The sequence below is a fragment of the Pan paniscus genome, chromosome 10 (genome assembly GCF_029289425.2).
Source record: "Pan paniscus chromosome 10, NHGRI_mPanPan1-v2.0_pri, whole genome shotgun sequence".
Classification (NCBI taxonomy): Eukaryota; Metazoa; Chordata; class Mammalia; order Primates; family Hominidae; genus Pan; species Pan paniscus.
The window spans coordinates 19,060,546-19,072,943 of NC_073259.2; the positions used below are offsets into that span (position 1 = coordinate 19,060,546).

Sequence of the window (12,398 nt, forward strand, 5' to 3'; positions counted from 1 at the left end):
AGGTGTGGAGAAAACCTCTGCACACTTGACTCTAATTGATTGCAATTCTACCCTGATTTCCCTTTTGTCTAAGATTGGGGAATAACTGAGTAAAAGCACCACCTCTATGGTCTTTTCCTCCCATTAGGCCCAGGGAAACTTTCTATACACAAAATACATCGTCTGTTTTGGTCTTTACAATTTAGAAACTACTTTTACCACATACTATATATATAATCCTTCTAATGGCCCTTTCATTAGGGATTACCTTATCTATTTTATGGAAGAGTAAACTAGGACTGAGAGGTCAAGGTTCTTTCCAATTCATACTCAGAAAGTGTCAGGGTCAGCTTACAAACTGAGCCAAAAAGTCTGTGTTTTTTCATTGTATTACATTGCTCTTTGTCCCCCCATGCTGGTTCCTGGGTTAGGGGCTGAACTCTGAAACGGCCTTATTTGTACTAGAACACAGGTTCTGAAGGCTACCATAGCTGGATTTTAATCCTAGAGCTGCAAGTTATCAGCTAAGAGACGGCTGGAAAATGGCTTAATAGGTCTAAGATTCAGTTTCCTAAGCTATAAAATGGGTATAATAACATTTTATGAGTTAATATAACCAAAGGATGTACAATGATGCCTGGCACATTATATAGTAGGTGCTCAATAAATGTTGGCTTCTCTTATCCCTATAACTAACTGCTCCTCCTCTGAATACAGACGTAAACACACCCTGCCTGATATTTCTATGCTATTCCAGGGATATATTAATGTACCACTGGCTCTGCCAGTTCAGAAGTTAAGGTAGTGCTATACTGACAAGGTTAGAATTAGAATGTGGTTTTGTTTATATCTCTTAATGTTCCAACTATCCTTGCACAGCAAAAAAAAAAAAAAGCAAATAAAATATGTATAGAAGCTATGAGAATTACTGGATACAGTGTGTACTATCTAATCACATTTCACATAAAATTGGCAAGGCTGGAATTTGCTTCACTCTGAGTAAGAAGATTAGCTAAGAAATTTGAGTAATTTATAGAAAAATTCTATGGAGCCTATAACTCCACTTTGCAATGCATTAATTGAATTAATTCCCTATGGTTAGAGCTTAAAGAAATGTTAGTCACTGTCTACTGTAATAGCCCCATTTAAAAAATGTTGATGTGCCTTAGAGAGACGGTGACTCGTCCAGGGGCTTACAGCTTGTTTATGCCAAACCCAGTCTCCTTTCTGCTAGCCCAGTGTTCTGTTTTCAAGGTGACGTTTTATTTTCCAACCCCTCATTCCATGGCCCCTGCAAAAAATATGGGGTATGAGCTCACAAAAGACCTCATCTAATTGAAATCTTGGCCTCATCTCACCCAGTCTTATATCACGTCTGAGATTTTTGACATTTAAGTGATGCTGGAGAGAATGGTATGGGGAGGGGTGCGGTGGGGTGGGAGGAAGAATCAGATCAGCTCTATCTGGCAAAGCCTCAGAAAATTTGCGTGGAAACAAAAAACCTTTTTTGGTAGCTCTGAGCGCAATTCTTGCAGATAATTAAAAATAAATAGATATTTCAATGATATCCAGAATTAGAAATTATTATGGCAAGAAGCAGTCTCAGAGATCAGCCTGGTTGAAATGACTTCTATGGATGAGGAAACCAAGTCCCCAGATAGAGCAAATTTGCTCAAGGTCACATGCTGACTAAATGGCAGGAATGGGACTACAGTAAGCCCTCTGAGGACCAGCCCAGTACTACTTTCTTAGATGGCATTATGCTTTCCTATTTTTCTGGGTGTTCATCAGCTTTCATGTTTGAGAGTAATTGATTTTGAAGTCCCCTAAGTGAAGTCCCTGGCTGAGTTGAGCTCCTAGCAAACCACCTTCTAGGTGGAAGAGCCTGGCCATGTGCTCCTTCTTTTTTCCTTATTTCACTTCCCCATCCATACGTCCATTTCCTTCCACCAGCAAACCCATCATTTACCTAAGAAGGCAGAAGGTGAGACAGTCCCATTGCTGCGTGACACCATGACACTGATGCCTGTCTCTATGAAGGGCACAGAGAAGTCGACCACCTCCGATCGTTCCTCATTGATGGTGAGTGAGCCCACTGCCATGTAGGCCCTCTTCATGACCACCTAAAAGAAAGGCGCGATGCTCCAATTAAAACATTCAGGAGGGCAAGGGACCACCACAAGGAAAATACAGCCTAGCAGTGGTTTTCTTTGTATAGTGGGAACAATACATCTTATTTGCCATTTTATATTTTCTGAAATGCATAAAGTGAGCATGTTTTAAACTTATATTTAGAAGAAGGAAAATAAATGAAAATGGAAATGGAAACAGCCCTTGTGGACACTCACCTCTCCAATCATACCATTCCAGGTTCCATTGATTTTCTTCCCATGCTTGCCATTGGTAACCAGGTAAAGGTCATAGGTGAACTTCACAGATTTAGAAATTTTCTTAAGGATGTCGATACAGAACCCCTTGCAGCATTTTTTGATGTAACCCGGCTCCTCGTCTGTTTTATTCCTAGCCAATTAAAGAAACAAAAACAAACAAACAAAAAAGGCTTTGTACAAAAAGCCAACATTTATTACTCTTTGCCATTAAAAAACCTCCAATCCCAAAGCAGGCCCCCTTCACAGCTCAGCACAATTTATACTAGACTCGAGTGAAGAAATAAAGCAGGCAACAGACCTGCAATATTCTCATTATCTTGTCATATTGAGATATGTTTCCTCTTAATTTTAATTCTCCTTTGAAGTACAAAAAAATAAGAAAAGGGTGCATATTTGAAGGCTTCAGTTCAATGAATTTTCAGACTGAACTCTTATTAATCAGCACCCGGATCCAGATACAGAAAAGTTACCAGTACCAGAGAGGCCTCTTGTTTCCCACTCTAGGCACTTCACACCAAGGAGAACCATTATCCTGACTTTTAAAAGCATAGATTAGTTTTATATTTTTCAAAAAATGGTTCTAAATCTCAAGATTCTGGGACATGCTGGCCCAAGAAAACATATTTGAACACCAGAAGTAAACTTAAATCTCCATAAACTTGAGGTCCTAATCATTAAGGCCAAGCAAGACCGAAGAAACTTTAGCATGGGAAGTTGGCCATCATTTTCCCAGGTCACCAGCTGGACAGAACGAGACATCAGACCAGAGGGCTGCCAGTAATCCCACAGCTCAAAAGCAACTAGAAATCAGACACAGTGCCCAATTCTCATGCCTCAGGTCTCAGGCCAGCCAAGTGCTAACAGGTGCATCAAAGCTGACTCTCCCATGCCACCCAAAGTCATTGAGAGGATGCCATACTCAGTGACTATGCGTTTTTGGCAGGGGACTGTGTTCCTCATGCAGGTTCCACTCAGAGGGTCCACACTTTCCACAATTACAAATGGTGCCTCCTCCAGGGTCACAATGCTCAGATGGTCATCCTCCTGCTCTTCAGTCTCTGGACACATTCGGGGCCACACATAGTACTTCATCTGCAGGGACTTGTCTTTCCACTTCCCCACCTGCACAAGGATGAACACAAGAATCAGAAACCACTGGCCACAACATAACAAACAGCCTGTCCCAGTATTGTCTGAACAATCCCAGGAAGCAGTTGAACAAAAGCCAACAAGTGCCAACACTGTACATACTAGAGATAGGAATACTTTTTAAATCATGTGCCCCAAATGAGACTACTGTGTCCAAATGTAAGAAAGGCAATACATTCATTTATCACTCACTTACCAAACATTAAATGAGAACCTACTATGTGCTGGCACCCTGTTAAGACCCATGGCTCAAAGAAGCATCATTCTATCCTTCATGAAGCTCACAGTGAGTGGAGTCAGATATGTAAACAAATATCTTGCAGCACTGTGTAGTAAGTGCTGTGAGGATGCTGGAGTTCCCGCATTATGTGTGGCTGCCAGTTTTTTCTATTTAACCGTTACAAGGAGAATGATGGTGAGAGCAGCAGATAGCTTTGGAAAGGTCAACAGAACAATGGGAGCAAATGAGCCAAAATGATGTGTTTTGGCTGTAGAAGAGATCCAGTGGGGAGAGCTAGGTGGATCTAAATTGGAATAAAATTACAAATTGGGATTAAAGAATACTAACACTATTTGGGAAGGGAGCACAGTTAGGCTGGGGATGAACATGGGTCAATGCAGATGTGCACCTCCTGGGCTGGGTGGAAGCCCTGGGATGAATCAGATATGTCTCTCTGTGAGCCACCACCTATGGCCACACAGGCTGAGTGCCCCAACACCATGGAGCACCATCCACATGGGCTCCAATGTGAAAGGCCAGTGTCCCTGAATCATGAACATGGCGGCCTGCTGGCAACCATCCTGAGAAATGTATGGGTTCCATTATTTTTCAGAAGAGCCACTCATTCCTATTTATAAGGGAATCAACATGGCTTTGTTGGGGGGTTCTCATTCTCTCTGTCTCATTGAGTTTAATGGAGAAAGAGGGAACACTTGCTTATTTTCTATAACTGAGCATCTTCAATTATCTTAAGGAATTATGGATTGCAAGCACCTGCATTTTCTCAATCTATGATTTCCTCCATGCAGCAATGCAAATTAGTAGAACAGGTGAGGCACCAGGAACTACAGCACCACTTGATTTATTAACTACAGAAATCATTAAGAAGCAACAAGTTGGTAGGACTTCATAAATTTTCAAGCAAATCGGCTTGGATTTCCATATTAATGCAAAACCCAGACTCCCTCCTTCTTGGTTTCTTTGTCCAGTAGCCTGCATAGCCACTGCCCTTGTGTTACTGCATCATTATAATGCAGGCAGTGGCTTGGTGGCATAGGCTATCTTATTTGGTACCTACACAGTCCTTGTTTGGCTGATGCTGGTTGGTTTTCTTTCAAGGGTATAAATGATGTTTTGCTTCTATGTTCAGAATCATGCACTGAACCAAACGTTTGCTTTCCTTCATGTGTATAGGCTTCTCTGAACTGTTGATCCTGATTTTAGAACAAGTCTGTTTTTTCTCATATTGCTAAGACTACTTATTTCTAAAACAGAAATTTCCAAATGGCTCTCCAGCCAGTGGAGACACTAATGTCCTCTGCCAGTTGGGCCAGGTAGGAATTGGGAGAGGAGAGACTCAGTCCTGGGGGTCCAGGACATTGGTCACCCCCTCCCCAAATAGGCCTATTTACCCTAGTGGCCAAACTGGTTTATATTCTGCACCTTCAATAATGTGTAAAAGGTTGAGAAGCCCTAAAGTACTTACTTATTTATTTATTTCCTATCATCTTCCCTCAACAGTCCCTTTTGATTTTTTTTCTCTTAAATCCAAATTTATTCTTTTCCGTCTTTATTGCTACTAGCCTAGCCTATTATAGCCCAGCGGCCCATTCTGACATTATTGCAGGAAATTTCAAACCTCACTAAGGGTCCCCCCAGAGTCCATTGTGGACACTGCTGCCAGATGGCTTTCTTAAAACACAATTTTGTCATATAATCCTGATTCAAAAATTTCAACAATCTCTCACTGTCCTCAGAATGGTGCCCAAATTTCTCACCTAGATAGTCAAGGTCTGTACATTGAGTCTAGCCTACCTTGATACAGTTAACTTCACTATTTTACATCATGAATCCTTAGTTCAACTTGGAAAAGGAAGTTGTTGGTATTAAGAGCTAACATGGATTAATCAGGAACACTTTGCAACAAACTAGCTGCATTTTCTTTTCTAATAGACTTACTATATCTGTGGGAAAAAATGCTACAGACATAACATTTTGGCAGAGTTTCTCAGATACTATTGTGAACAATAAGGATATTGCACACTTTGATACATTTGAAAGGAGTTTAAAATCTGTACCCAAAAAGGAAAAAAAAGAGATTGTTTAATGAATGACTGCCAACATAGAAAAAAGTCACTAGTGTCATATCAGGGGGCTCTGTTCTTAGAAGCGGCCTGGGTAGTCTTTTAGAAAACAAAATACAAGTCATGCTTACAAAATTGCAGACAACAGAAAACTAGATAGGAGGAAAGATAAACTGCATTGCAGAATCAAGTTTGGAGGAGATATGAGTTAGTTGGAATGATGAACTGAACCAAACTGAATGAAATGTAACAGTATTTGTACTCAAAATCTAGCATTTTGATGTTTTAAAAAGCAATTGCACAGTATCAAAAATGAGATATTTCAATCAGCAGTCTACAAAAGCTATTGCAATAACAATGGTATATTTATAGACATACATCATCTAGCATATGGGGTGAAGGGAAGGTACGAATGATCCTACCTTGCTCTGTGTTCATCACACCACAGCTGGAAAACTGGGTTCTGATCCTATAATTCTATAATCTACTGATTTTTATTAAATATATCATTCTCATTTCCCCAACAGTAGTTTGTTCACGCAGTTCCCTCTATCACACCCTTTCCCAACGTCTACCAAGTTAGCTGGGTAATATCCTTACTTCAAGTCCATTCATTTCAACCACCAACCACTGCACACCGATTCTGTGCCAGGCACTGGGCTATGTGCTAGAGGTAACAATACCAGGTAGCATTTATTGAGGGTATAGATGTGCTAGGCACTGACCATATCTAGTAATCTCATTATATCACAGTGAGCCTGTGAGATTGAAGCTCACATTTAATGTTTCATTTTACAGATGGCTACAGAGGGGTTTGATGACTTGCCCAAGCTCCCACGGTAAGTGACTTGAAGCTGAGCAGTCTGACTCCAGAGCTTGGACTCCTACCCACCACTCTGCACTGCTTCTCTGACAATGAAGGAGTAAGACATGTTCCTTTTCCTCCAAGGACAGTCTAGAGGGAAAAGACACTATCCATCGACAATAATAGGCTTTGGTAATTACTCTAATATCCACTATCCATTGACAAGTTAGGCTTTGGTAATTACTGTAATAAAAGATATAAATAAAGTACTCCGGCATTCAGAGTAGAAGTGATGTTTTCTAAAAGAATCAGAAGAAATCTCATAGAGACCCTCATTTTGAGCTGTGGCTTGAAACGTAAATGATAGCTGAGGAGGTAAGAGTTATTTATCTGCCAAGGAAAGGGCAAGAGTGAGGGAACAGAGTGGTGCAGAGGCTAAATGAAAATGGCTTATTTTTCACACCTGTAAGGTCTGAGGCATGGGGAGCAATTGTCTAGCACAGTTCTCTTCCTTACGGGCCTGCTCACTGTAGCCGGATGATCACTGCCAATCTTGAGAGCTGACTGGATTGTGCTCATCTCTTCCCAACTCCTTGTTCAAGGGTGTCAGGCTGGTAGCTTGAAACTGGCATGGGCACCGTGAAGTTGGCAAACACTATCAATCAGGCTCCCTCTGTCCAGCCCCGGCCCCTGTTGTTAAACGTCTACCAGCTCACCACTGCCCAGAACCCAATCATTCATCATTTCATGCTATCTACCACCTTCTTTAATGATTTTTTAAACGTTCCAAGTGATTGTCTTAATTGAAATAATTCTAAACATGTCTCTGAGTATTTCTGAGACTGTAAACACATTTCTAAAACACTGTGAGCCTCAGTTTCTGCATCTGTAAAAATAGGTGTGTGGCATTCTGAGGTGCCTTCCACATAATTTCATGATCATAATTTCTTTAGGACAGGGGCTCTCTACATCCTACAAATTAAAGCCCGATGAAGAGGTGCTTTTAGAGGTTACTTTTTGAAGGGGTGGCAGTATCTGATTTGTTTCTACAAAATACGAGCTTGCCTTAAAGTCGTTTTTTTTTTTTTTTTCGTTTCTTCAAGGAAACAAAAAAAAAATAAGAAGGAAAGTTAAATTCCTTGAGTACTGAAAGGTGAAACTTTTTTGAAAAAAAAAAAATCTGAATATCAGATTCCCAATTCCAACAAACAGGGTTCATGTTAAAGAACATGTTTAGATAGTCACTGCCAATTCTTTATGGAGCAAAGGCAGGTTACAAATGAGTAAACAACTAAAATTAACAAAAAAGGAAACAAAAATTATGTAGAAGAACAAGGTGTATTTCAAGCAATCTTTCTCTCAAGGGGGAGAAAGTATGGTGAAAAATATAAAGGGAAAAGTTTGAAAGAGCAATGAAAAATAGTAAATAGAGAAAGAGAAGCCGGAGACACCAAGCAAACATCTTGAAAGTGCATCCAGGATGTCCGAAGTGGTGTGAGTCTACAATCCTGGAAGTGCAGACAGCGGTCGAACATGAGGCTAACAGGAGATATTTCAGAGACAATGTAGCGAGAAGAACTGAATGAAGAATTTATGCTTGAGATTAAAATACGATCAGGAAAATAAAAAACCTTAAGAAATAATGAAGAAAATGACTGTAAAGCACTCAGAATTCCTTTGAGGTAACTAAACAAACATCATTACCACAAGCACATTTCACAACATCTGTCTACAAAAAATTCAGTTATCTGCCATTCTAACATTTAAAAAGATCTCTTGAGGACCAAAATCATCTTTCTCAAGAGAAAAAAAAAATTTGCCTAGTTTTTTTTTTTTTTTTTTTTTTTTTTTTTTCTTCCAGAAAAACAGTGATGTTTTAGAGTTTCTGATTTGGTTCTCTTGGTACAGGCTGAACACCTGAATAGCTGGGAATTTCTCCTCGGAAGGAAGTCTACCTTACAAACCTGTGGTACCTTCAAGTGGACTTGGCTCATAAGGCTTCCCTTAGGAAAATTCTAGGGAACTAATCTGTAATGCTTTTAGACTTCAAAGTCTTCCTTCTGCTAACAGATTCCTCCATTACTGCCAGTGAAATTGGCACCAATTAGCACCCTGACAAGGCCACACATTAAAAAGACCACAGAGACTGTGTTCCTCTCTGAAAGCCCCCACGTTTGTCCCTCCACCATGAACAGTTGATGTGAGCAGAAGGGCGAATGTGTCATTGTGAAGAAGGGAGAGGGGACCAGGGCAGGGTATTGAGGCCGCTGCAGTCCTTGCACAGATTAGCAAAGGACATCGGTCTCCTCGGGCTGCCTCTCTTGTCTGCATAGAAAGTCATTTTTTAAGATTCTGGAACAAAAACACTTATTAGAGCCTCTTTAGGCGTCAAAGGTTATTTTTCAAAAATCAAAGCATTTTTGTTTTTTGCTTGAGATGACATCTGGATGTAACATGAAACACTTGCTGCTTATTTTAAGCCTTCATCTGACTTTTAAAATGTGAAACTTAAAGCTACATGCTATTTCCCTGAGCAAGCTAAAGGAAGAGGCAGAGTCTCTGCAAGGCAGCCTAAATTCTGCATCCCATTCTGTCCTGCAGCCCCGGGGCAGGCCTCAGACTCTGAATAGAGCAGAAATCCGAGGACAGGAGGACACCCTCACTTCCCCACCCCCAAAGCTATACATCTTAACTCAACTCTGAGGATTTTTAATGTTTGAGTATATGATAATACTTCATTTTGCTCAATCTTTGTTTTTCTCTATTTACCTATCTTTAGTTTGTTTTCTGCTACTATAAAAAAAAACACACACACAGACTGGGTAATTTTTTTTTTTTTTTTAATGTATCCCTCACACTTCTAGAGGCTGGGAAGTCCAATATAAAGGTGCTGGCATCTGGCAAGGGCCTTCTTGCTGCATCATCCCACGCTGAAGGCAGAAGGGCAGGAGAGTATGTGTGAGAGAGACAGCAGGAGAGAGCCAAGCTCACTTTTATAACAAATTCACTCTCTCAATAACCAACCCACTACTTTGATAATGTCATTCATTCACTCATGAGGGCAGAGCCTCAGGACCTAATTGCCTCTAAAAGGTCCCACCTCTCAACAACGTTGCATTGAAGATTAAGTTTCCAACTTAATGAACTTTGGGGGACACATTCAAACTACAGCACTACCTCTCCCCCTCATTTCTTTGTAACCAAGTGAACATTCTAACACTGTATGGCCCTGCATTATCTGTATCCATTCAAAATACATCTACATATATACAAAGAAGGGGATTTGTGTGACTTGGTATGTATGTGTGTTTCCTAAATCAAATCATAACACACACATTTCTCTACCACTTACTTTTCCCACTTCAGTGTGGAATTTCTTCCAACAGTAGATCTAACTTCTTTTAAGAACTGCATAGTAGCCTATAATAATGAATGTGCCTTGATTTACTCAAGCATAGCCCTACTGATATTTATGATATTTCCAAAAAATTAACCAGAAGACATAATACATATCTTGGTATTTCTAAGGCATCAATTCCCAGAAATGAAAAGGCGGAACAAAAGGATATGTATGTTTTTAAATGTTCTCAATGGTGCCAGAATACAACAGTTTGGAACAATTGAAATTCCTATCAGCAAAGCACAAGAGCGCATCCTGCTCACACTCTCACCAGCACTAAGTTTTTATCACTACTAAATGCTTGCCAATCTGAGGAATGAAACACGATATCTTCCTGCTCTAATTTTCATCTCCTTGCCTCACAGTGAGCGCAAGCACCTTTCCACATCTCTTAGCCATTTAAATTTTCCTCTTTTACCATCTAGTCACATCTTTTATCCATTTTCTATTGAGTTGTTTGTCTTTCTTATCCATTCATAGAGAAGAGCTCCTGGTGTAGTATGATAGTAACCCTTCATCTCTCAGGTATGCTTGAAATATTGTTCCCACTCTGAGATTTGTCTTCTGACTGGTCTTTTTTTCTGTGCACAAAATTTTACTGTTTTTCTTTTGCAGTAAAACATAATATGTCTTTTTAAATGGAGGGTTGGTTTCCTATCTAACTTGTAAAACAATCTACCCCACTCCCAGAGTGTTCTTCTTTGGTATTAGTATACTTTTGCATGTAGCTTTTCCTATACTACATGTGGCAGAGATGCCGTTTTGCTTTCTGTTGTTGCACATGACCTTCCCTTGCCTGCAGGTCTGTCCCCTTTCCAAGTTTCAGGAATGTTCTGCATTCTCCTTGGCCCTCCTCAGACCTCTCCACTGCCATGATACTGCCCCTGATCACCCCAGCCCAGAGAAAGAGCTTTCTTATTTGATCTCCTGTAATAATTTTGTGGGTCAACCTCTCCCTTTGGCTATCATATTAAAATGTTAGCTGTATTTCAAAATTCATATCTCTGAACTGGTCCTTAAGCCCTTCGAGGGCAGGGACTATATTAGATTGCCTTTTTTTTGTCCCTTGTACTGGCATGAATAACAACTATGTTCTCGGTAAATTATTGACTGATGTCACTGCACACCCTCCACAAAGCCTCCACTAGATCTCCCTCCAGTGTTCTTTCTTCCATGAAAAGGATGTAAGATGTAAAGCCTGCTTCATTCTGTTTCTCTTCAGCCTTCCTGATTATAAAGTTACCCTGGACAGACTCAGTTCTATGTGAATGGCTCTAAGTGCAATGGCACAATCTGCTGCAGTATCTAAAAAGGCCACTGGCATGGCTTTGATGCTTCTTCTCCTAATTATTTGCATATTCAGTGCCATCTAGGTTTAGAAATCTAGTTTTTGAAAAGTGTGCTTGGAAATAATTTCCATATTTAAATTTGATCCATGACTGCCTTTGGCCTATGACTGCCTCATCACTTACTAAGCTGGGGACCGGTGGCTCTGGGTACACACGCTGAAGGGAAGCCCATCCAGCCAATCCTGTCTGGCACCTGCATGGCTCTCCCAGGGACACTGAGACAGCCATTGCCATCTCGGGCCTCAGATGCTATCCCTGGCTGAGCCCTGCCTCTCCAAGAGAGCCCAGGCCCCCTCAGCGCTGTGTGTACCCATTGTTGCTGCTGGGCACTGCCCTCTGAGTGACTCTTGTTCGCTGCTTATCCTCCTTCCATCTTTCCTACTCTGGAGAGTGAAGGAATGGGAAAATGGGGAGGTAGAGCAGACTCACCTGCCAGGAATAGAAGTTGTTGATTCCCTCAGCACCAGAGAGCTGTTATGGTCATTTCAGATAACACCACGGATGGAGATGTGATCATATTAGAGTAATTAGAGCCATTAGGGACCAGGCCGAGGGCCAGGCACTTCTTGTGGAGGTCTATCAATTCATTGCCACTAAAAAAGGTGGATATTATTAATTGCCTACAATATAGACCAAAAAACCCAAGGCTCATTGAGGGACCAGAATTTTATCTCTGATTTGTTTGACTCTAGCAGCTCATATTTTTTTCACCACGCTATGTTACCAAGAGAATATTTATGACCTCTATATTCCTTGCAAACTTACTGTGATCTAAGAGAGTAGAAGAGTCTGTTTCAGTTCACCCTAGTCTCCCAAGATCCCTGATGGTTGTGTCTAAAGGATTCATGGCAAGTGGCAACTGAAGTTCATAATGGGGGCCAGATAGGCAGAATGGTGGCTGGTGGCAGTGGGAGGCAGGGTACTGACAAGCTGTGTGACCTTGCATGAATTATTTAATCTCTCTGTGCCGGGCTCATTAGTTTTCTGCAAGTATTTGCTATTTTTTCCTCCTCCTTCTCATT

General features: G+C 40.8%; 1 protein-coding gene across 2 annotated transcripts in view; it reads right to left on the reverse strand.

The window, feature by feature from the left end:
• The window catches only part of GRIN2B (glutamate ionotropic receptor NMDA type subunit 2B), a 439,516-nt gene that overhangs the window by 67,747 nt on the left and 359,371 nt on the right, over positions 1–12,398 (reverse strand). For both annotated transcript variants that reach the window (XM_034935408.4, XM_008969550.5), the window contains 3 exons: positions 3,289–3,491; positions 2,328–2,499; positions 1,949–2,102 (listed from right to left, as the gene is read on the reverse strand). In XM_034935408.4, the coding sequence (XP_034791299.1) occupies positions 1,949–2,102; positions 2,328–2,499; positions 3,289–3,491 (529 nt within the window). The remainder of the gene's footprint in view (positions 1–1,948; positions 2,103–2,327; positions 2,500–3,288; positions 3,492–12,398) is intronic.